General features: G+C 37.2%; 1 protein-coding gene and 1 long non-coding RNA gene across 11 annotated transcripts in view; one reads left to right on the plus strand and one right to left on the minus strand.

Annotated features, from left to right (window-relative positions):
- Positions 1 to 5546, plus strand: part of LOC311442088 — a 40481-nt gene extending 34935 nt beyond the window's left edge. Inside the window, exon 2 of the long non-coding RNA XR_014696441.1 lies at positions 3364 to 5546. This is a non-coding gene — a long non-coding RNA (uncharacterized lncRNA). The remainder of the gene's footprint in view (positions 1 to 3363) is intronic.
- The window catches only part of LOC311442087 (contactin-6-like), a 143324-nt gene that overhangs the window by 16181 nt on the left and 100848 nt on the right, over positions 1 to 26295 (minus strand). For all 10 annotated transcript variants that reach the window (XM_084530864.1, XM_084530857.1, XM_084530858.1 and 7 more), the window contains 7 exons: positions 24082 to 24211; positions 22963 to 23113; positions 7313 to 7440; positions 1841 to 2016; positions 1383 to 1500; positions 389 to 547; positions 147 to 296 (listed from right to left, as the gene is read on the minus strand). In XM_084530864.1, the coding sequence (XP_084386990.1) occupies positions 147 to 296; positions 389 to 547; positions 1383 to 1500; positions 1841 to 2016; positions 7313 to 7440; positions 22963 to 23113; positions 24082 to 24211 (1012 nt within the window). The remainder of the gene's footprint in view (positions 1 to 146; positions 297 to 388; positions 548 to 1382; positions 1501 to 1840; positions 2017 to 7312; positions 7441 to 22962; positions 23114 to 24081; positions 24212 to 26295) is intronic.

Below are 26295 nucleotides of genomic sequence, written 5' to 3' on the forward strand. Positions count from 1 at the left end.
CATAGGAGCCATACGTTACAATGCCAGGCAAATATAGAAGCAACTCTGCAAGAGAGAGACTCTTCTGCCACAGACCTCTCACACTGGAGAACTGGCAGTGTGTTTGTGTAGAAAAAAGAATAAATTAGGAGAAACCAGGGACCTACCTGCTGCTTTGGTTTTCAGTAGAGCTGATGGTCTGCTTGGCTCCCCGATTCCAACGCTGTTACTGGCAACCACACGAAACTCATACTCAACCCAAGGGCTTAAGTCAACCACTGTTGCTTTGTGAGTCCTGCCATTAAGGACTTCAGGAACTACAAGTAAGATGAATATGTCAATGAAAATGTATTTTTGGATTAATTAATGGTATATGCAAACAATACAAGACAACTCTCAAATTGCTCACCTGTCGGAACTGACTGCCATCCAACTGAAAAAGGAGTCCTTGTCTGAACACTGTAGATTTGTACTGGACTATTATTATCTATTCCAGACTTCCAGGATAACACAGCAGTAGTGCTAGAAATATGTTCAACTTTAACATCTTCTGGTGGGCCTGGGGGGCCTAATTTGAAAATAATTTTAAGACAAATGTATTTAAAAAAAAAAAAAAAAGACTGATAGACAGAGTTGTGCAGCTCTTACTCAAGGCAGTGGCATTACTCATGAAGGTGCATTTTCATAAAATTAGCACAATCTCTAAATAATGGCTTCACGTCTGTATTCCATTTTTTAATTAATAAGGGGTTTTAAGTCAGAAAAATGAATGTTTCCATGTTACCAATAAGAAAAATACAAAGGAATTATAGATATAATAATAATAATTTATATAGAGAGAGAGACTGACAAAGAAAGTTTCCCAGTATGTCTTTCATTGAACCATACAACATCTATAGAGTTCCTATGAAATTTAGTGAAAAACAAGGAACAGACATTCAGCAAAAATGCAAGATGGTGCTTTAGACAGATTTCTGATATCTGTTAGGGGTAACAGGATCTGCTCCCATCACAGCACTTCTCTTGCTGCTGGCAGTAAAAGGATTAGCTAAAACCTCAATCTTATCACTTAGTTGATCTAGATAATGATCTTTCATATTATCTCCAAAGAGTGGAAAGGGGTCTGTTCTTTTGATTTTTCCAGCCTGTACTGTGACCCGGAGATGCCCAGCAATGGTAGGTGACGCCATTCTGTTGAAAGAAGAGGCCTTCCCTATGTCCCACTATGTTGAACTCCAAGGCAAGAAAAACTTACCTTCAAAAAAGGCTATGGCACAATTGTACAGATCTCCCATGGTGTTACTGAAATGTTGCATTGTCATCCTAGGACTTTTTAAACAACAACTGATGTTAAGAAATACTAATTCCTTCAGGGGATATAAAATCTACATTAGGAGACATACCTCTTACAATTATATCTACTGCTGCAGATTGACTGTCTAAAGTTGTTTGTACCATGCACACATATTTCCCAGAATGATGTAGCTGAATATTTCTTATCATCAAATCCCCAACAGATTCCTGGAGATGCAAAGAAAGTAAACTAATCACTCACAACATGCTTTCCATACTGGACATTTTTATAAATTGCTCAATATTAATAAAAAATTCAGCTTTTAAATTAAAATATTCATAGCTATCATCAGTTTCTTTCATGCGGACATTTTTATTATGGCTTCACAAATAACTCAAGTGACTTTATGAAATTTAAGAAAGAAAAATAAATGGCTGCAGCTCTTGTAAAGAAACAATGATTTGCCATGCATATCAATAGCGATGGAAGAATTATGAAAAATGCATACGTGGTCTAAAGACTGTGGCAAGTAGTTTCATTAAGCACTAAAGAGTTTTAAAAACTTACCCCTCCAATTCTTTCAAAATGATGTATTCCTCTTTTAAAATCAATACTATTTCCATTGAATGACCATGTGAACACCACATCAAGGGAAGGGTCATGAGACACCTGGCATGGAAGGACTATGCTTTCTCCAACTGTTACATCCGTATTAGAAGGTGGAATAGTAATTACAGTCTTTTCTGTGGAGACAAAAAAAAAATCATTTTTATTAAAATGCTTATAAAAATAGTAGATCTTGAATGAGTTTTGTGCCATTTGTGAAATGATGTAAAATTGGCCCAAATGTTCCATAATAAAGAAGATTATCTCTAATATGATGATGATTTGAGAACACTCTTACCCATGTGTAGCCTATTACTTTTGCAGTATCAATACAATGAGCACTCTGTGTGCTCTGAGAGCAAGCAGATGTCAGAGGCAACATGCTAAATTAGTCATATGTTACTTTGTAAAACCCACAGTCGATAGATATGATTTTGGCTTTAAAAGTGCAGAATTCATTAGTAAGACTGTTAGAAATATGCCCACAGTTCTTCAGACTTGAAAATCCCTCCTTGCAGGAAACTGCAGCAAAAGCAAAAGCAGTATCTGTCTCTGTGTACTATATGCATTGAGATCCTTAATCTATATTAATGTTAGCTGTACCTCACTGTGGTGTTTACATTACAGCTTCAGAGAAAATACCACAACAGACAGAAAAACTATCTGTGTAATCTTTTTTAACCCCTTACACTGGGAAACAAAGTTGCAGATCTTATTAAAGGAACTAGTAGTTTGCTGAAGGGGAAAGAAATGGATTTATATGACTTCACTTTTGTTGTTATGACTGGCAGATAGATTAGAGATAACAACCACTTTGTTGTAAGCAATTCCCTTGAATAAAGCTTTTGTGCATGAAAGTGTTATAAAATGGTGAGAACTGAGAGGCATATGAATAAAATGAGAGCAGAATCTATTCAACAATATTAATGCGTTCTGAAAATAATGTGAGAGGAGGAGAAGAAAATTTGCAGGAGCTGTATTAGTTTTGTGTTCATTCTGGCTTAACCCTGTGTGTTAGAAATGTATTTGAAAATTTGGGATTTTGGTTACCAAGGTCATGGTTCCAAAATGTTCATGCATGGCAGTGCATCTAACGCCTCACCTTCAAAGACATTTTTGTTCAAACTGTTACCATCATTGTGGTAACTGATTAATATACATGTACACACAGGCAATAACCTGACCAGCTTCTTCCTGGCATCTGAGCTATGCTAGGTCAGTGATGGTTATAGCACTGGTCAAGTAGCAACAAATTAGAATGTTACATTTTCTGACAGTATTTTAAAAAGTTATAAAAATAAAATAAAATAAAATAAAAAATACTGGTTTCAGTGTTATACCTGCTGCAGACATCATGTACCATTATCCAAGGAAAGTGAACAAAGAGTTTGTGTGATTTCTACTGTTATAGGTACATAAAGTGTTTTTTTTTTTTTTTTAGTGTTTGTTTATTTATTTATTTATTTATTATTTTCTTGTTCCAGAATCATTAAGAAGCTGTCTGTCTAGAGAGAGCATCAGAGGTTCTAGAGCTCAGTCTTGGAACACTTTCTCAAATTTCTCTGTCTACTCTGATTGCTTCTCATGACTATGTAAAACTGTCATCATGGCAGCACCATCAGTTTGTCTGAAGTCAAGGACTGCAGAGATGTGAAGGACTCAGATGACTGTCTGGAAGATACTTGATCATTAAATTAAAGCAATCTCTTCTTCTCCCTGGAAGCAGAGTGTCACATACAATAAATTCCAGATGATTCAAGGGCCATATTCTCTGTTGGCACAACTCCACTGATTTCAGCACACATTGGCAAAGAGCTTGACTCCATAAATCTCAAGTGAAGTAATTCCATTGTGAAGAACAGGTAACTTTTATAGAATAAATGTTGAAAAGTATCTGGGAACTACAGAACACTTCTACAAAGTTTTCTTTTCTTACTCTTTTTCTTCCATTACTCTTCTCACAACTGAAATAGATCAACATGAATAACATGATTCTATGAAATTATATTACTTGTAGCAATGATGGATTTATTTATTTATTTTTTTTTTTTGGTAGAAAAATCCATTTATTTCTATGGAAAAGTTGAAGAAAAACTAAGAATGATACAATTAGGATTGCACATCATTTGTAATCACATTCAATAGTTACATTCTGAAACCCATAGAATAAAAATAACAAATGATGTAAATTTTTTTTAATTGTGAAGTTTTTAAGACTCTATCAGAGTCCGTTGTCTGTTGTATGGGAAGGGGCCATTAGTTTCTTGTGATTAAACTGGTTGAGAATTTTTGGAGTTTTCTCCAACAGAAAGTTCCAATATTATTATGGTTGCCTCATAAGGTCAGTAATATTTTTGTGCCATTATTTGATCACACCTCCAAAGAGAGGATCGAGATCAGAAATAATAGAAATGATCAGAAATATAGATCAGAATAATAGAAAAGATAAGAATAATAGAAATGCAATCCTGTTATGTAATGTTATTGGACAGATTAAAAATTCCAGAGATGAATGAGAACCTTAGTATAAATATTTTGTAGAAATGCATTCAATGGAACTCACTACTGAACTGATATTTTGGAATAACAGAACATAAAGGTTTCTTCTTCTAACATGACAAATCCTAATAATGACATGCTTCTAATTTCATAAGAACTGTATTTCCTTATTATTAGGAACCTATTTGCCTCCACCAAATAAATGTTGAAGACTGATCTTTTGGGAATTATACTGAGTTTGTATGTGATGTGTGCTTTTTAGCAGTGTTAGAAAAAAAAAAAATCCATTTTATTATGAGATTATCATCCTCTTGTATCTCCTGTTCTAGCCTACTGATATCCAGTAATACTACTGATGCAGAGTGGTTCACTTGTGTGATAATTTCTGCTTCTTTTATGAAGTTGTCTTTAAGACTACTACCTCAAATACTTTTAAAAGCTTCTTAAAAGCTCTTGGATCTACATTATCTATCTATCTTGCTTAGCAACTTCAGACATGTATTATATGGCAAATCCCATTCCAGAGGAGAAAATAGAAAAGATGTTGTGAGTGCTTGAGGTATAATAAAGACTTCTCGCACAAAGAATAAACAACTCAATGAGCAGCAATAAACTTAATTTGCACATTAGATATGCTTTTCGAAGTTCTGACATTTCAGTTGAAAATAATGCTGAAGCAATGAGGCCTATAATTGAACAGCCAAAACTTCTCCAGAGGGGAAACAAAAACAAATGTTCCCTGCAAACAAGATCATTTTTATACCATGTTGTTACTGAGTGTTTTAATAAACTTTGTAAATGCCAAACAAAATATTTTTTTCATTTTTTTTTAATGTGATTTTCCCATATTGCTTCATTAGGATGTATATATGTGGTATGTGAAATGGTATCTAACTTTAATGAAGTCAGAGCTGCCTAAACCCTAAACTTCTTGGTTTATTCACTGCTAGCTGTGCTGTAACATCATCTCGGATTACACATTGCACTGCATCAATGCTAATTGCTCTTTCATAGTATGAGTATGAAGCAGTTTTAGACAGCTGCAGTAGGTTAGGAAGAAGGACATTCCTGCAGGCTACAGTAAACATTCTGAAGTCACAGGGAAAAAAAAAAAAAAAGACAGAATTACAAATTGTATTTAATAACATGCTCTTCTTGTAACTGCAACCATTATTAATGTTAGCTCTTTTGCAAAACTGATAAATATGTTTATTATAATCTCACAAGTTCCATATTTTAACTTGTTCTTCTCATTTAAAATCAACAAATATGAATACATGTATAAGAAAACATCTGCATTGAAAAGATCATGCAGGAACAAAGAGAAAGAAAACATGTTAAGTTTGTCTCTGTTTTCCTTCTTTTTTTTTCCCCTCATTGATAAAACATCAGAGGATATAGAGCACATTCATTTCACATGCTGCTCACAGTTACAGCTACACAAACAGTATCAGTATCTCTTTTTATGTCCTCCAGCTCTGGACTAGCCCACCTGAGATATAAGTTGGTTCTAACACTTTTTTACTAACGGAGATAGACCATCCATCAGCGTAGCAAAAACTTGAAGCAAAGGACTGCTTTGGATGTAATAGACTTTAATGTCTTCCATGATGCATTTATCTGTGTTTCAAAAATGTGTGAAAACAATGCAGGGAAGGCACACCCTCCAGAGCATCACTGTGCTGGAACCAGGCCAGGTGAAGCTGAGCAAAGCCGTGTGCCCAAATGATGCCCACTGCAGCAAGCAGGGACTGCCACCCACGTGGGACCTTGCACAAAAGTTCCTTTTCTGCCAGTGCCCACCTTCCTGGATTATGTACTAAGTTTGTAGTTACACTATCCAGTACCTCATGAGTTCCCACCAGTCATTTTGTCTTAGAGGACTTACAGTTTGGCTTTTTATAACCACCCATACTGAGAAGAGCTCACTTTTAAAGACTTTCAAAGAGACAAGTTGTTTTCTTTGGAAGGAGAGAATTTAAATTTTAGTCCATATTCATTATGAAGAAGAAAATAATGATAATGTGCAAAGAGGATGTTCCTCATTCTTCCTTCAGAAAAAGACTTGCTTAGTTACACGGTTCTATAGCTAACTGTCAAAATGGTTTAAGTGAAGCAAAAATAAAATGTAGGGAAATGTAAACAAAAAATCAAATACTTTCAGACTATATCCAGGAAAACAAAATAGTCTAAAAGCAGAGAAGATATTCTAAAAGATTCTTTACTTTATTGTTAATGCAGCAATTAGACTGGGGAAGGGCTGTGGAAGATGGACATTTTAATACTCAGAGTCAAAAGCCAAGCGAAGACATAAAGAATAGTTTTCACTTGGCTCTGATTTGTTTTAGAGTTTTTTTGCCAAAGTAGCATGCAGCAGCTGGGACGCAGAGGAGGAGTGGGTGGCTTTCAGATCTGTGGGGATGCAACATATGCAATGTATATCTGTGCAACATGTATCTGTGCTGAAGAAAATAAATCCACCTGATTTTCAGATTAATTCATAGTGTCTTATTTCTTTTTTACACCCCAGCTTTAAAGTCTCTTCTGAATCTCAGATAGGATAGAAATAATAAATGAGCTGAATAAATTCATGTAAACACACTGCACAGGGGCCACCAAACTGCAACAGTGCAGCCCATGTCTGCGACATCAACATGGTATTGCAGTGCAAATATCATTATTAATGCTACTGTACATTTCTGTTGATATCTTGGGAGACCTTGCTGATAAACAAATTGATCATCAAGCTGGTGTGGTCATGAGGTTTCCCTTGCTGCAAGCATTTTAAGCTGTAAACTGCAAGTAAAAACCTGTCACTATTGATTGGAATACTGACTGGCACAGTTTTGGGCATCCCAGTGAAATAAAAATAAAAAACAACAACAGCAAAAATGCTTTCTAATATTCATAACCCAAAGAAAAATACTGAAGTACCTTTCACAGTCAGGCTCCCTGAATTTCTGGCAATTCCAAACTGATTTGTTGCTATACAAGTGTACACCCCAGCATCTGACTTGGTGATGTTGTAGAGCCTGAGACTGCCATCCTCCAGGAAGACGATCCTGGGAAAACAAACAAGCAAACACACAAAAAAAAAAAAAAAAAAAAAAAAGAAGAAAAAAAATACTTCTGTTACAGGAATTTTTACAAAATTTGAATGTCTTTTTCTAATATTTAAATGCCTCCAGTATGTTTTTTTCTCTTCTACAGCATGGGGAATATGTATCAACTAATTTTCACCTCTCCTTGTTATTGATTTCTATATTGGGAAAGTTGTATTGACATACTGGAATTGACCATTAACTTATCTAGTTCACTTGCAGTAAAATTAGGAGTCTCAAGAGAATGAAGGAAGACCCAACTTGTTACCTAATTGTGCTATATTTTACCATAGGGAGCTTTTTTTCCAGATCTCAATGTTCTGATGCTATACTAATGTTATGTCTGAGGCCAGCTGCCTGTGCAATTTTGTCAGGATTATTAAAAGACATTAGCAGACTAGCTGAGATGCTGAAATGCCATCTCACAAGCCAAGGAGCCAAATCAAATACACCGCTGTCTCACAGGGCCCTCAAATCACCTTGTTAGTCACTATGCTGTTCACACCAGTTTGCTGAGGATTGGGTAAATTGCATTTAATAGTAATTTCAGAACCACTCCTGGGTTTTATGGACAAAATTAATTTCTAAGCTTGTTTACATGCTTCTTCTTGTCAATGAGATACATTAGGATATAAGCCAGTGCAGTGTTCAGCTTAAGTTTTCTTTAGGTAGGCTTTCGTGGCATGCCAGGAACCTTTTTGCTTTTACACACAAGGACAGAGCTTCAGGGTTTGGGGATTTCCTTCACAAATACACAGAACGGGCATCTATCAAAGGTAGAGAGTCTCAAAATGAAAAGTGATTTATCTGGGCAATGAACTTTAGGACAGAAAATAATATTATCTGATAAGATTTTCTTTATTTTGTGTCAGTTCCTCCATCCACCTGTTGCCTCTGGTAGATGTTTTGGTTATTTTTTTCTGAGCTCAGAAGGACAGTGGGCCAAAAGTCATGAAGTTCCTTGAAGTCTCAAGAAAATGGGATTAGGGTTTCCATGTAGAGCCCCTCCTACCAGTGTGGCCACCGTGTGAGCACGCTGCTTAGTAGGCATCAGAGAATCTGCACCTAACAGGGAAAAGCAGTGCTCAGACACCACGTTTTCCTAGATCTGTCAAAATCCAGATGTAAGTCATAAATCCAAGAGAAAAGAGGCTTCATTCATTCCAGTGCTCACAGAAGCACTGCATTATTCTTTTATTTTCTTCTTTTAATTGACATTTAAATCTAATACAAGAATCCTTTTATAAAAAGAAAATATCTAATTCATGCATCACAGCTTGGGTATTTAATATTTATTACTGACAACATAAGATTGGATGATGTAATGAATTATTAAAGGAAACGAACAATAACAAGAGCAGAAGTTGAAGCTGGCAGTACTATCATAGCTGTTAAATCACAAAAACCATCACAGCATCTTGCTGTATTCCACTCTTGTATTTATATGCTTGTAGCTATAAGCGTAACACACATCAGGCCTTGTTCTGCTTCCCATTACCCTCTCCGAGCCTCGCAGCTGACAGAGGGAAGCGCCAGACTCAGATTTCTGACCCTGTATCGAAACACAGAAGCCAACCTGGCCTGCAGCCCTGCCAGGGAGCTGCAAAGCAGGGGCTGCAGCAGAGACACAAGGTGTCCAGCTGATGCTGGATGGAGGGGAGCACAACCATGGGGGCAGGACAGTGGGCATGTGCTGTTCTGGAGGTCGTGTGCTCCATCCCCCCTCCATTTGCTCCCACTGCTGAACCAGCAGGATGCTCTTACTGTGCCTCAGTCCTGATTGAATTCACCTTGCAATGTCCATTTGTCACCAGCTGCGATGCATGCTGCTTCTTCTTCTGACTGTGTAGAAGACTTGCCCCTGCTCAGGGGCAGATTTAGGAGCAAGGAGCCCTGAGCTGGGATGTCTGCATGGCAGCGAGGACACTTTCCTGCCCTTCCAGCTCCTCCAGTGTGCCCATGTGGCCCCTGCTCCCCTCAGTGTCTCTCACTGGGCTGTGGAGCTGAGAGGGGAAGGGATTCAGGTTTGAATGAAAAATCTTTGTTACCTTGGCAATAATCACCAGGTACTGCAGTAGTTGCTTGCCTGCAATTTGTAGTATGATGAGAAAATAAGTTGGGGTTTAATAATCTATCATATATCCACATTAATATATCCATATATTAATATCATATATTCAAATATATCGGAGAGGAGCAAAATAGAAATCAACAAACTACACTTTTTAATATAATGATGTATCAACCATACAACATTTTCAGACAAGGAAGGATGAATAAGCAAGAAACCAGAGGTTATAAGTGCATCTCCTTGGTGTGGGGAGACACCCGAGGACAATATTTCAAAGGTGGGTTTAAATATGAGGAAACACTTACAGGTTTTTCACTTCTGCCTTTGCAATGTTCTTTGCATTAATGATGCATTTCTTCACACCAGTTTGTACCAGCCGCAAGAAAACACTGTCATCAGAAACTGCTGGTGATAAAATACTTGATTCAATTGACTGGTTAGCTAATGTATGCTGGCTTTATTATGGTGCCAACAGATTCTCAAGTGTGGATCAGCAAATGCTCATAAATTGTATACCTGAATTATAAGATATAATGAGACAACTTAGTGTCTCTCTCACCATCAAATATTGATGCCCTATTATTTTTCCTGCAGTTGTACCTAAAAGCTCCACGTACAGACTGGAATCTAGAAGTGGGCATGAGACAAAACCAGACAATCCTGGTCCCCAGAAGCTTCCACTATAAGTAAATATCCAGGAAAAAAAAAGAGTCTTTAAAGATACACAGTAATAAAGGGAAGAATCTTTGAATGCACAAGCTCTGTGCTTAGCCCTCTAAGGATTACTGGTTATGGCTTTTTCACTGAAGTTTAGTGATATCTAGCTTAGACATTTTTTTTTTTTTTTTTTTTTTCTTATGTATTCTTTGCTAGGAATTGAGATCTGAATAATTCACAGCTTCATGATTTATTTACTAAGAGGGGTTTGTACCCACTCAAGGGCTGATGAGGTAATGTTTGATCTTTAGAAATGCTGTTCTGAAGTAATACTTCCACAACTGGGCAGGCTGGGGCTGGACCGGCTCTTTCAGCAGATCAAAACAGAGCTCAGCAAAGACAAGCCATGAGCTAACAAAAGCTTCAGAGCTGCTTGAAACAGAGGTCACATTACCTAAAGACAATTAGGGAGCTAGCTGTAAATACAATACTCGGGCAGAATTTATGTAAAAACACAATGAGATCCGGAGTAATTAGCTAGCAGAAAAGAGAATTAAAGGGGAAAAAAAAAAAGTGATTTCCAGATGTACCAAGGTCTGTGTCAGGAGAGGGATGAGAAGGCGGAACACAGCAGAAAATCAACATAATGCATTTCAAATGCATGGAAAAAAAGCTGTGCGAAATACTGACCCAGTTGCCAGGAACGGCAAAGTTGACATAAACTTCCTCACAGCTGTGACTTTGTGCCATGGGTGGGTTCGGAGGGGCTGCACTCTGTCCTCTTCCATTTATCTTCCAAATACTGCGATTCTGACGGCGATGGGAATATTTGCTTTAATGGGCTTCAGATCAAGCTCTTACAAACGATTTAAAAAGAAGCTGTGAAATGCATGTCTCACCTGCTGAAAGGCTCACTGAAAACCGTTACTTTTCACAACATTTTAGACTGCACAAAGGCTATAGATAACAATTCTTACCATTTGCATCAGGAGACAAGGTAACTTCAAGTACTGTGACAAGACAGAAAAGTTAACTTGCCCAGTATAGCGCAAGTAGAATGTTTTCTCTGCCAGAAAAAAAAAAAAGGACTTTATTCCATAAGTAAATGAGTGTTTGTCAAGGGACAAACATCAAAAGATCTGCAGTAGTCGAGCTGATAAATATGTCGCTGGTAAAGGAGGAGAAAGAAGAATGAAAGGAGCTACTTGGGACACAGCTGTTCATGAAGTCCTGTTGCAGCAAGGGATTGCGTAGGCATCTCCAACTTACAAAATGCTTCAGTGCTTTTCAGGCTCATGCTGATGCTGATGTTCCTGCCTGAATTATGCAGGTGCTACCTCTGGGTAAATAGCTCAATTAAGTAAAGACACCATGAGGAAATGAAGAGATGAAAATCCGGTGAAATAAACTCATACAACGTTCCAGCACACACGAGCTGATTGGAAATGCTCTGAAATACTATTCCATATGTAACCAGCCTGGGAACCAGCCCCACAAAGAGCTGGGTATGGTGGATGAAGTTCACTTCAAGTGGATCATGCAGGTATAAGACAGCTGTCAAAGCCCAGTTTGAGGACATATCCAGGAGAGCCAATGGAGCCCCAGTCCAGGGTTTGGCTCCAGAGGTGGTGCCTTTCTGAGCAGGATGATGACCGATTTCAGGAATTGATCCAAAGAAATTTGAGTCTCCATAAACTATCAGTCACATACCAGCTTGGGAGAAGTTTTTCCCCATTTAGGAACAGTGTAAGTGATGTCCTTTTGTTTGCTTTTAACTTGGTAATTTCATGGGATTGATCGGTGTCCTTGTCCTCTCTGAATCACTGCATTAATGTGGAAGATAAGTGCTATGTGAGAAGGGAAAACAGGCTACCCAAGATCTGCTGGAGTCAAAACTCTGCATAATGTTCAAAAGAATAGTTTGCAATGTTTCTGCAGAAGACATGAAACTGGGAAGAAGTGAGAGCTCATTAAAATTGTCACACATACTTTTTAAGTAAAGAACTTGAGAAATCAAGCAGGGATGATAGGTACAGCTTTTAATTAACCAGGCCAAACAAACCATCTCTGAAAGTGTTGTCTCATGTGAACAAAAGATTGTTGATGGCTATTTGCTTTGATCTTAAGAGCATGAAAGAATAATATGTATTTAGCAAGGCCGATAGAAAAATAAAATCTGAGAAAAGAAAGAGGTGTCAACTCATTAGATTTTGAAGTGTTTTGTGCACTGCTGTATTGTTCAGCCTATCTGTTTTAGAGATGTACAATTTTAATTCATGGATGTCAATTACATTAATTCAATACAGCAAATGCCTTTGAAATCTCCATCAAAATCAGCTGAGCTGCACTGGTGTAATACTAGGGGTGATTCAAACCTATGTCTGCAGATTTCAGTACTTCCAGTAGTACAGTTATCTTTTCAAGGGCATAAAATAATTCCTTTCAAAATAAAGTAACCCTGATACTTGATATAAAGATTCACCCTTCTTTTCTCCTGTCTGCCTCTAACATCAAGTGTCTGACACCTCATAATGTTATTGAAGTCATCATCACGGCACTGTGCAGATAAAAAGGGAGTATGCTGGATCTGATGAAATCAGAGGGAAAGTAATTTTTATTATCTGAGAAATCCTATTTGAAACCATGTCTTTGCAGTCTCACTTTAGTGCTCAAGAGCAAAACCACCGTTGCTTTCACAGGCTATGAAAAGCCATTGTTTATAAATGTCTTCAGGTATGCTAGCAGACGCTGAGACAATAACTGACTTTTCTAATTTTGCGAAGATTGGTAAGCATGAGAGAGGCTGAATTAAAAAGCACAAGGAGAAGCAAGCAAGGGACAGCCACTTGAGCACAGATCTCAAGTGACTCAGTATTCCTACTGATTTATGCAGATGTAAATGCGAGTAAAGTTTGACTGAGTGAATGAATTGTACCTGCTGATGACAGCTCTGGTATTTTTGAAAAGGTCCCACTGAGTCCCATCTGAGATCCAACTGTCTGTATTATATGTTAATGATCTTTGTACCTGTTTATCCTATTCTGAGTGTAATTTGTATGCTAATACTATTGCCATTTAATAAACTATGCTTAAATGAAGATTTTCCTTATCTGCATGCTGGTATAAATGAGCTTCAGAGTTGATTGACAATTAACTGGAAATAAAATAAATGCCATTAAACTCTGTGTTAACTATTTAGATCAAAACAAAATTACACAATCTATCTGAATAGTCTTATTAAAACATCTTAGAAATAACATCTTAGAATACCATTAGCAATGGTAAAAGGTGTCAATGAAACACTATTCCTTTTTCCCCAAATTTCTAAATGTTCCTAAAAATGAATGTTATTTTTGCATAGAATCTTTGCAATTTGGAACTACAAATATTTATTTTATGCAAATATCTACAAATATCCGAATTGAGTTTTACTCCATTGTGAAGCTTCGAGACAAATTACAATATTTTCAGGAGACTGTACTCTCATTAACATAAAACTGCAATAATTGCTATGCTGTCTTTAATATACTCATGATAAATGTGAGGCAGGCAAATGTCTTTACATGATGGCCAAAGCAAAAAGTAGGAAAAACGCCATGTTTGTAGATATGTGCCTAGACCTACTGTAGTATTATTTCTCAAAACTTGCAGCTGTGGAATACTGGGCAGCAGCACCTCTATGCATACAGGAAAGAAAGACATGCCAAACAAACAGCTAGTTTGATAATGGACCAAAACAAAAGATAACACCCCCCAAATGTTTTAATCTCTTCAGCTTTCTAAATCATTGCAATAATTTTTAAAAAGAAAACACTACCCTGCCTTTTCCCATAGTAACTTGTTCTCATGTCGTATTTCACAGATATGGCCCACTTATGGCTCTTCTCTCCCATGTGTCTGTCCTCATCCTATCTGAAATCTAAACAGTTGATGTCATGAGATTTCATATAAACTAGACTGAGACAAGAGCCATACCTTAGCAAGTCCAGCCAAAAAGGTATCTCTTAGTTACAAGTCTACTTTGTGGACAGGGCATAAAAAAAACATGGCACTTATCTAGCTGTACACCAATCAATGTGAACATTCATAGTAGAAAAAAAATATAGTGGTAAAGTAATACACTAAGAAGGAAAGGATCATGAGCCAGACTGCAAAATTCTGTGGTGAGAATCCAAGTAGAAAATAACCTGAATTGTGAGAGAAAAAGGTTGCCATATTTTCTATTTGCCAACAAATTCTGTTGCTTTTATAAGATCTTTACAGCTCTGGTACATCAGAGAAAAGTTCTTCCAGCACAAGTTGGTGTGCCCACACTACTACTATTCAACCAAATCCCACTATTAATCATTATTTTTATGATTCAGATATTATCAGAAGTTCAGAGGCAGCCATTCATACAACCAAATTCACTCCAGATGTAAAACTAAGACCTTAATATGGGACTTAAGTGGAATTTAAACAGTACTTAAGGCCCTGAATTACCCTGTGTGTGGGAGTTTAATTCACTTAGAGAAATCTTCTTCCCTATCTGCTTGTCAGAACGTATTTCAAAAATAAAAGTACAATAAAACCTGCAGTTAACTTTAAATTATTCCATATATACTAGCAGCAAGTGACACCAGGTACACAGCGTGGTGCTGATTTGTTTTTAGAAACCCTGAACCAGCACGTTCGCGTGCATGCATACACATACTAGATGTGCAGCACTGGAAATGCTCTTGGTGTAGGCGTATTCTAATGTCAAAGTGATTAATTTTTAACAATCAAACCAGGAAAGGGATTTTGGAATGAGTAGTCCAAATTCCCAAGCTTGGGCAAACAATTCCTAAGAGAACAAAAAAGGAAGGACCAAAATCCCCGTTCTTCAGTGAGAAGCTCTCACTGCTGCTTTGCCATCGATGTTCTCTCTGAGCTCATCCCCTGAATTCCTCTGCTCTTCTCCTTAGCCTGACTTCATTCATCTTTGATCATTTCAGCTTCCACACTGACCACTCTTATCTCTGTACATTTCCTTGCTCTTGTGTCTTTAGGTCTCATTACTTCCAGCTTTCTGTACCCCTTGACTTGGCTATTTATTGGTTTGCAGGAAACTCTGGGACAATCCCCAGATTGTCTGCAGAATTTGCGCTTAACTTGACCTATAATGGTTGGACACTGAAGCCTTAGACCCACAGCCTTTCTTGAAGTAACACAGAACATAGATATTTTGTCATTTTTATGTATGACTAATATGCTACCTCTTGTATGAGTCTCTTAAACAACTCTGCCATTCATAGAAAATTTGAAAATATATTTAGTATTCATAGAAAAGACATAGTAAAATATTGGTATTTCTTTGTAAAAAATTTTGATTTCCAATAACTTCCCATGTATTCAAGCTCCAGCACATGCTAAAGCAGAGGTGTTAGTATCCTCTTACAAATCCTTCATGTTGACCAAGCACTAGCCACATTTTCAAGGTGCTGTTTCCTGTACTCAGTCTCATGTAGTTCTTCACACTAAGAAAAATCCCAGAAATTCTTTGTCTTTTCATTCACCACATCTAGAGCATAACTGGCAAGAGATACCCATTTACCTATCATGCCAATCAATAACATCCTATTGCGTCTTTTTACATCACATCCCCAACACACCCTGATCTAGCCATTTCCTCTCACATCACTTTTAGGTCAGAATTTTTTCCATCAGGAATCTTTTATTTGTTGTTTGTGCAGTGCAGCACAGCATGCTTTTCATCCACTGCTCATAATTCTGTATGCTATGGCAATACACACAAGAATAAGTGCAACAGTAATGATGTGCATGGCAGTACAACTTGGACTAGAAGAGGATCACAGAAGGTTGCATTCTCTCATTATTTTTTGCGTGAACTCCTAATTAGGAACCTTGATTCAAAGCCTGTTGAAGTCAATGGAAAAGCTCCAGTGAGATTAGCTGGCTTTGGATCAAATCCTAAACATCAATCAGAATATGTGCATGAAGCAGGGACAGAACATGAACTAAAAGGGAGAGAGGGCACAACACTGACACTCACTGGGGCTTAGTTTATTACAACTCCATATGACATGGAAGAGTGACAGATTGCTTGGGACATCTCAGCATGTAGGACAGCCCCTCGGAAAGGCTCACCTTAACAAGGTTCCCAGGAGTTGACTAGGAACAATTTAAAATTGTATTACAGAGATGTCATACAGAAGGGAAACTGTAATAAATCCAGTATCATGCAGGTTGTCACTCTTCCTTAAACATGAGAACATATGGTTCATTTGCTTACTTGATGCTCACGCTATCTGATGTGCTAAACAGTATTACATTAAGTAGTCAGTAATACACAATGAAATTAAGTTTATTGGCTTGTTCCATTATGAAACTCTCTAAGGAGAGAGAAAAAAAAAAAAAAAATAGAAGAAAAGCCCTTTTCTTATGTCTTCCTCTGCACTAATATTCTGTCTTCTGCCTGCCAGAGTTTCATAGGGTCAAGTAGCAATGGGGGGCCCCTCCTGCCTTCTCATTACTTTACAGTGGATTGAGTTCAAATGGAAAGATAACAGAAGAAGAAGAAAGGGGGAAAACAAAGGAAAATAAGATTAAGAAAAATAAAATATTCTTTTTCTTCCCCTCCTCTGTTCTCGTTCTTCCTTCCCCCTGTATCTCCTTCCTCATCTTTCACACAGTTATAAGCTTTCTCCTCCCCTGCCTTCCGTCTCCTCTTGGGGGAAAAGACAGAATTAACTAGAAGCATGAAAAACACAAAGAAGGAAAGACTGGAGGTACTTCAGGTCAGTCTGAGGCATTTTCTTGCATTCCTTTGATTGTAAAGCTTTTTTTTTTTTTTTTTTTTTTTTTTTGTAATGCCAATTTTAGCAGTTTTGCTGGATCACCAAACATTCCTGCTCATTTTTACTCACTCTTCAGTGAGTATTGTCATGGTTTATGATCGTGCTAGATTCAATGACATTATCGAGAAGTAAGCCTGGGAAAATGCTTGTATACTTATACTTACACGCAACAGTGAAAACAGAAAAATAGAACTGCTGTTGGCAAATAAATGTTCAGGAAGTATATTATCTCCACCCTTACAGGTCTTTTGCAATATCTTTTCTGTTATCATTCATAAAAAAAAAGGAAGACCATTTTAATCTGAATGTGAGATACTTTTAGCCAGAATACAGAATGCTCCTTGCAGCTCTCAGCATTCCATTGGGAAGGTAAGGATGGGTTTTATCCAGTTAGCAACAAATACATTGTACTAGCATGGCCAGAGAGATGAAAAAACAAAGCAATTCTACACAGTAGGCTCAGGTTTTGCGGGAGTTTTCATATCTTAGTATGCAAACTCAGACCAAACACAGAAAGCAGACGGGTAAATCCATGTCTTTGATTTCTGTCAGTTTAGTTGTTAGCAAGGAATGGAACTGAAGTGATTAATCAAATTTAGCAGATGTGGAATCAATTCCATTGGTTCCCTAAGCAAAATTAGAAATTCATCAAGGGAGAAGCTTAATTTGTATTCATGTTGACTTACAGCGATGGTGTCTAAGATATCTGGAATTGCTCTGATTGCTGATGCCCACACTTCAAGTGCTCTATTTAAAAACTAAAATAGGAAATGAACTTCTTTACAAGCACAAAGACATTGATAAGATAGAAGGGTTAAGGCATATCATCAAAGCTATGCAAAGCTTCTTGTGGTAGAAAAGCAAAAGAATAAAATGGAAATACACTTAATCCAGGCTTCGAAAACTGGACTTAAAATATAAAATAATAGTAATATTAATATCCCATTCCTATTCACTTCACCACATTGCTGTAGAAAGCTGGGAATAGGATGGTAAATGTTGGAATAGCATAAGAAAATACTTCACATATGAAACTTGCTACCAGCATACAAATGTCTATACTATCTTTATCTGCAAACAGTGGGTGCATAAATCAGGGTGGTTTGTGGCACAAACCAGCATGACAAGCAAAGCTTCTCTTTGCCTGTGCGACTCAACTAGCGTGACTTCAGTACAGGTTTCTTTTTTTCAAACACTGTAGGTGTTTCATTCCCCCTGCTTTGTTCATCTAAAAGTTAGGCATCTCATTTGAGATAGAGGTGCCTGCCAAGAAAAAGTAAATAACTACCTTAGACTGCATATTGACTTCAGCTAAATAAAACTTAAGTGACATCAATCTTCTCCTTTGTTAGTAGACTACTACAAAATTTGGGATTTTCAATCCATTTTGTCATGATTCCTCCCCAAGCAGGACTTTTATTTTTTTTATTTATTTAAAATAATGGATATTCTGGAAGGTTTCAGTACAAGCTAAACAAACAATGCTGACATTCTGGTAATTGAAATGTTTCACTGCAGTTTGTTGAACTGCCCTGACACATTTCTTTTCAAATTGGTTCAAGCTGAAATGCTATTTCACAGTGCAATATGCTTTATATGTTTTATTTGATGGGTAGATCGAGGACCTCTCATGTTTACCAATTAACTGCTTTTTTAAAATCTCCTCCTTTTCTAATTCCAACAGCAGTCCGCAAGAAGACAGACATTTTAAAAACTTTTTTTTTTTTTTTTTCAGTGGTGGGGGGTGTGTATGGAGCAGGGAAGAGACCTGATTCCAAACAGTGGAGCAGCAGAAGAAAAACAGAAGTGGACAGCAGTTGTGCAATCTCAGAAGGTTGTAGAAGAGTGGTCCTGCCCAGGAGACTGCCCAGATGCAACATACAGCTGTGACCTTTTGGTTATCGAAACCTGTTGGGTTGTTGCATCTCTCCTGGTAGCAAGAAAATCCCCCTGAGCCTCCAAGGGGCAGCTGTGAGACCTCAGCAATTACCAGATAATTCTTCTAACCCTTAGTGGTAGTCTCCAATCACAACATCTGCTCAGTTTTCTTTGTATAAGGTTGTTGAAAGACAGCTTTTCATTTCAGTGCTCAATCACTCTGCCATATTTCCTTTGAGAAATGGCAGTAACTTGAATGTAAAATACAAAAAATAAATTCTCTCTCCCATGCCACACTTACCAGGTAGAGCAGCTTTGTTTATGGCAGAGAATCAATTACCATCCTTCACTGAGATGGGGTTGAAGACCGTCCTACAGGCAAGACCAGGAGCCAACACATATTGAGCATATCTTATTAACCCCTAAACATACTTCTTGTCCAGTCCCCAGAAAAGAACTTAAATTATGAATATTTGCTTTTTACTGATTATTAATGCATGGAAAGTGCTGCATATGACTAATGCATTTTTTCAGCCTACCTCATTTCTTTGTTTTCCCTCAGCTATCTTCATTAAAATTCTGAGTGGAGTGAATCACATATGTTTATATGCATTCACTACAGTGTTTGGGGATCCTTGGTTCATGCTGAGGGAACAGCACCTCTCCCTGGTAAGTAAATAGGGTTCTAATTCCCATTTATTAAAATGTTTATATCAATTTAAAAAAAATAAAAACAAAACGTCCTGAATCCACTGAAGATGATATGACATACATTCATGATAAAATCAGAGTCTAAACTTGCAAATTTGCTTTAATATATGAATTGTTTCTTTCCACTCTTTCTTTTCCACTTTTCCTCAGTGGGTGCATAAGATGATAAAAGTGAGGTGTGAGATGAAGAAAACTCCCTCTGGATTTATTGAGAATACATAACAGAAAAATAGCTCCTATCTGTGTCAAAATCCCCAGCTTGGGAGTTCATAGCGTTACGTTTGTTCTTTTTCTCTGCCGCATTTAATCTCCACATTAGCTAAAATCCACAGCACATGCCAAGGAAAGGTCTTGCATTTGGCAAAGGGCAAATAAATCTCTTCAACTTTGACAGCAGCCCATTGGACAAGTGGCATTGCTCCCAAAAGCCTATTTCACAAAAATTGGATTCAAAGGAGGAGGTCAGTTTCCCAAAAGAAATCTTGAAGCTGTACTAGACAATACGTAGAAGCTGACTAGAGGAATCACATGAAGACAGAGAAGACATAAACAAGGATTACATAAACAAGGATTCGCCAACCATGGGATTTCTTTTGATTCCTGTAGCTGATAATCTCACATTGCCACTCCGAAGTGGCCAGCTGCACTAGCCAAAGATAAAGCCCACTACACAAAAGGTGACCCATATGAATTAGGGTGAAAATCAATTATTTTTGAGAGCTATGAAATAGAATACTCAGTGTAGAAGGAACACTAAGAAGAACAGTAAGCAGACCTGATATATGTATATTTGCTTTCCCATTTAATGTAAAAAATTGATTGGGAAATTTTTGTGAAGGACTTGTGTATGATTCAAATGTAATAAACCATTCTACATCAGCTAGAGTATAAAAATAAGTGAAGATTCAGGTAAAGGTGTTTTTGAACTACAGAGAAGACGGGAGAGAGGAATGGGGCAGGAAGAAAACATCTTCAAAGGCTGAGGACCTTCACCCAAGTACTGCAGCTTTGTAAATATAAAAAGGCTTGACAGAAGAACCCCAGAGGAAATCAAGTATAAAGTATTTCATGGTGCCTTTATTAATAAGATGCATAGTCTATTAATTAACTTTTCCTATTTAGCACATCTATATTTACACACTTAAACTGACATTAATATAAAGCAGTGTTGTGTGATATTAATAGCTCAGAGGTTCAGGGACAGCAGTAACTATGCATGCATGACCATCATAACCTATTATCACAAGTGAAAGGAAGAAGGTGAAAAAGAACGAACATCCTTTTTCCCTTAGGGTGAAATAGGTCTAGTTGCACTATTTCTGTAACAAAAGATTGAATTTGTCCAAATCATTCTCAGGAAGCTATGTGGTTTGACTTATTTTTCAGTACGTCCATCACAGTTTTGCTGTCAGAACCATAAGGGACTGGTATTTCTCCCCCCCAGCATATATAGCCCAAACAGATTTTAAAAACCTAGAAGAGAAATCCACGTAGACTATAAACACTGCATAATGAAATGTGAGCAGATATAAGGAAAGCTTTAGTTAAAACAGCGCATCTGTATGGTACATGTCAGGATTTAATCATACATACAGAAAGACAGAGCAGGTTCTTTCTTTTTTATGAGGAAAGATGTGTGATTTTAGTACTTTAATTAGCTGTGAAGAGAAATTACAGCTACACAGATCCTCATTTCATTTCTGCTTTCTATCAAAGATCTCTGGAAAAAAAAAAATACCATATAGACGATTTATTTTATCTTCTTTAAAACTGTGGCATTATCTATTTTGTCATTCAATAATAAAAAAAGCCTAAAATTCTACTTCACACCAGTGGACACCCTGGTAATATTGTTTTGCACACGGAGTGTTTAAAATCCCTTGCATTTGCCTCAGTGCAAATCTTGCTCCTTTTGTTTACTTTTGCTCAGCAGCAGAAGGCCTTCTGGGATGCTCAAAAATTGCAGCATGCTTATAATTGTTAGTAAATTAATACAGAAGTACAAGTAAATATGGCACGCAGTATGTAAATATTTTATTTTTTTTTTATAAGCAGATCAGATGGGGAATACCATGGTGCTGGAAGTAGCAAGGTCTAGGCTTAATTCAGTGATTTACAATGCAAGTTCTAGATGGTGCCCTTCTTGCTCCTGTACTCAGTGTCAGGGTTTACCCATTGTAAACTGCATAATGGGAATGTTTTGTGTCCTACAGGGGTAGACTGAGTCTCCATACAGTAGGAATGAATAGGCTTTTTTTGTGGAATAGACCATACAAAAATGCAAATAAAAGATTTGACTGAGCACTGGTTAGGAAAATATTTTCAGTTAATAACTGAGCAGTTAAATAGAAAATAAAACTGGCATTATTGACAGGATGGAAAAAAAAAAAAAAAATCAATGGAAAGTTCTCTACAGACTCTGGCACAGATTGCTTACCCATAGCTTTGTTTTATTGCAACTACCTACATGAAATACCTCTTCTCAGCTTTGCATTTTTCACGTCTACTCAAATTTACTTTTATTAACAACGTATACTATTTGCTATATTGCTGTTATATTCATGAACTGAAAGAGATAAAGATTATAGTTCTTAGACACTTGTCCATTTCACTCATCTACCTACATTTCCACATGGAAATAGAATCATGGTTACACACTGTGTCTTGCATTAAAAGCAACTTATTGACTTGAGTTAATGCTTTACTGTGTAACTAGCATTGGCATACAGTATACAGTACTAAGCATAGTTTGTGGCAACCCACAAATAAACTATCAGCCATTTTAGACCCAATGTCAGTAATGTTCTGCTAAGACCATGCAACTACATATCAGTTGGCTAGGGAGCGTACTGGCATGTTGGTCCAGTGGCTAAATCCTGCCTAAACAGAAAAGACAGGGGATCTGTAGGGTGATTTCGATATGGGTTATTGTACAACCTGTACAGCTGCTAAGCAATTATGCTGCAGCCTGAGGGTATATTCCACTTCTCTGAAGCCTCCACTGATGTCTCCTACATGAAGCTGATTCACTCAGGCTTTGCATGTGGTAAACAGTCAGCTCTGATAGTATTCCAGTGAATTAACTGTTGATGAACTTGAGCTTATGTATCATACAATTACCCGGGTGTATTCGGTTTGTCTTTGTTCTCAATCAGCTTTATAGCTGCAGAACTGTATGGCCACTGCTAAAGAAGAGTAGGCCTCTGGCATCAAAGTTTTCTGTCAATGAGCTGTCAAAAGCAATACTAAGTCAGCTGTGTTTCAGTGATGTTTAAATTATATTAAAACAGAACACCCAACAATCCAGTAACTAGTTTATTACAGTACCTTTTGTTCTGCCGCAGCACCTCTGAGCCTTTTCTCCAGTTAATAACTGCTCTGGGAGAAGCACTTGGTTTACAACCAATTGTAACTTCACCTCCAACTTGAACAATGGAGATTTTTTTCACAGGATTTTTTGAAAAATCAGGGGCCGCAGCTAAAAATAAAGATCACAATGGTATGCAGTTGACAAGTTATTAAATGAACTAGCTAATTTCTGAGTAACGTAGTAGGTGAATCCAATAATTGCTTTGCTTTTAAGCTTTCTGCAAGAGTAGTTGTATCAAACGTGAAAAATATATTTAAATACCAAAGCACAGAATTCATTGAGTCTCATTTATGTTGCTGTTTCTAAAGTCTCCAGTCACACAATCCTTCCTCAGGATTCTGCGCAGACTGGGAGAAGAGGTCTGTCTGCAGAGGAGGTTCCTGAGCAAAGCTTCATCAGCAGCATAAATACTTTTCCTGATCCTAGCCACAGGTATTCATCTGCAGAGTTTAGAACATGCATTTACAATTTATCAATAATTTTCTCTTTATTAACTGACTCAAAGTGTATGCACAGACGTGCAGTATTTTATGGGAAAATTCTCCTTAAGACCTACAACAGTTAATTACTCCTGAAGTCAGTGTTTTACCACTTTCAGCAGTACTTGGCTGTAGAACAACCTTTATATTTTCATATTGATAGCGGAACACTTATAACGTGAAAAACATATATTTTATGTGGTTCTCTGGTAATCATTTAGATTATTTGTTGTATGTTATTTACTTTTATATAAACATTTGCCATGTTATTTAATGTTAGAACTATTTTTCCCACTTCCTGAAATGATTTTTAAAACTTCAGAATAGCTATTAATATCTCAAAATATTAAGCGAAAAATAGTATTCTTTAAAGTTGAGTGCATGTGAAAAACAGACTACAAATGAGATTAGGATTTTGCCCTTAAACCAGCCACGAAATCCAAAAACATTCCCATATAGTTCTTGAAGCACAAGCAAGGAAACATGAACGTGCTTGAACTGCCAGGTGGAATTTAATCTAGTTATTTCTTAATTTCTGATTTTTGAAAGCAATGTCCTATTATACTCAGTGTCTTCATTTTAATGACATTTACTCACCTATCACCCGCAATTCAGCATTGGCATATATAGTATCATACTTGTTTTCTGCTACACACTGATACAGGCCAGAGTCTGACATATTCAGCATCGGTATGGTAAGAGTTCCATTGTATATTTGGATTCTCTCCTGATAAAAGAAAAACAAGCAAAAAACATTGACAGAGCCAATAAATGTACAATCCCAAAGATTTTTGGTATCATGCTGATAATTCAAAGTGGAGATATTTTTGGAAATCACGTTAGACAGACTCATCAGAATTACAATGCATACATCAATTATGATGGATGTATTTTCAGACCCTAACTCTTCAAAGCTTTTCAAGGCACATGTTGCAGAGTCATTGCCTTGGGCAGGTTTCCCCAGATGTTCCAGCTGTGACATGTGTTTGCCTGCTTTGCCGAGCTGTGAACCTGGGCATGCTTCACCACGAAAAAGACAGAAGCAGCTACTGGAGGGCAGGCACGGCTGCACCATGCTGGAAACCTGGAGCATCTTCCATATGGCTCCTGAGAAACAGCACCTACATCCCTCTCCAGGGGCATGGTGAGGGATGATTTACCCTCCTTTTCTATTAGACAAATCTAACAATGATAATTGAAGATAATCAGAAAGAATCTGTGGGAGACAGAGGTGTTCAAATAACTGAAGTTTAAAATGTCATCACCTCCAAGTCACAGAAAAATGATCCACTGAAAGTTCTGCTGAAACCAACACTTAAAATCCTATTGAAAACCCACAGGTAACTATTCAAGTCAGAAAAAAAACATGTTCTTCATGGCTTGAATTTGTATTCACCATATATTGCTTTGATGTAATTCTGCTGAAATAGAGGAAACTGCACAGTATGTAAATTTGGACCACAGCTTTTTTTCTGGGTGCATTAAAAGGAGTTTTGTTTGCTTTATCTTAAGAAATAAAGAACGTTTCATGATGCAAACATAACTTTAATCTAAATATTTTGCAAAATAACCATTGCTAACTTCTGGAGACAATCATAGCTCCACAGCAAAACATAATACTGAGAAGTAAGAGAGAATATGTTCTCCAAAACATATTGGCGTGGAAGAAAAGAACAACAGGGAATTCCATCACCAAGCACACATCAGAGAAGGGATATCACTATTATTATTATGCTACTATTTTAGTGTGACTCTACTGCCTCTGAAACAGTAAGAGGAACATATGTTTTTACATTAAATAGTACAGTCCCTTGCAGAACACCTATAAGCACCTAAAAGATTTGTGATTTGCTGAATGCGTACAGCCTAACTTGCTAAGCTGCCACAGGTAAGCTCTTTGCATCCCTGTCAGGGAATTTCTCTTGCTGTACTTCAGAGGGGAGAGAGTTGCCTATTGAGCCAAGGAACTGTTTTTTAGTACTCTGGCTTTTCCTTGGAGGTCTCTCAACCAAAAACTGACCCAGTCCAACCTTGTTTAGCTTGGAAATATGATGAGCACAGCCTGCGGTTATATGGCTGGTGCACTGCAAACTAATTAACAACATTACATTACTTATCTACTGTTAATTTTTTGAGGCTCTTGCTACAGATATATTCTGCATACTTAGTTTTACCTTCAGGCTGTTTGCTATCCTCTTGGTGCATTCTATTTTATTTATTTATTTATTTATTTATTTATTTTTTACAAACTTCCTTTGAATACAAAACCCCCTTCTGAAGCAACACTCACACTTCATACACATGCTAAATTCCCCACGATTCTCAGCTGGCTCTTTTGAGCTACATAGACAAAGAGAAGAATAAAGCACACCATGTACACACACAGGAATAATGCAGAGATGACCAACTAGGTGGCCAGGGAGAAAAGGTTTGACAGAGAGCAAACAATATCCTTAGACAAAGTCCCAAGGTGGAAAGTGTCTGGGAGGTATTCTTCCCATGATATTTCCAACAAGCAGGGTGCTGTGACAGACTTAATATTTTATTATACCTTCCTTGTACTTTCACCTCCAAAATATCCATTTTGTCCACTGAGCAATGACATTCTGCATTTTGTTGCCTGAAGTATTCCATTTACAATACACTGTAAGTACTGTGAAAGTGTTGGTTGAAAATGTTTCTGTAGAGTGTTTTATCCTTTTTTTATTGAAACGATGCAATTGAAAAGCAACAGACTCTAAATATCACTGTCTTCAAAAAGAGAAACCAGATAATCTTGCTTAGGGACAGGTGACAATATGAGTAAAACTC

The sequence above is a fragment of the Aythya ferina genome, assembly GCF_964211825.1.
Source record: "Aythya ferina genome assembly, chromosome: 10".
Taxonomy (NCBI): domain Eukaryota; kingdom Metazoa; phylum Chordata; class Aves; order Anseriformes; family Anatidae; genus Aythya; species Aythya ferina.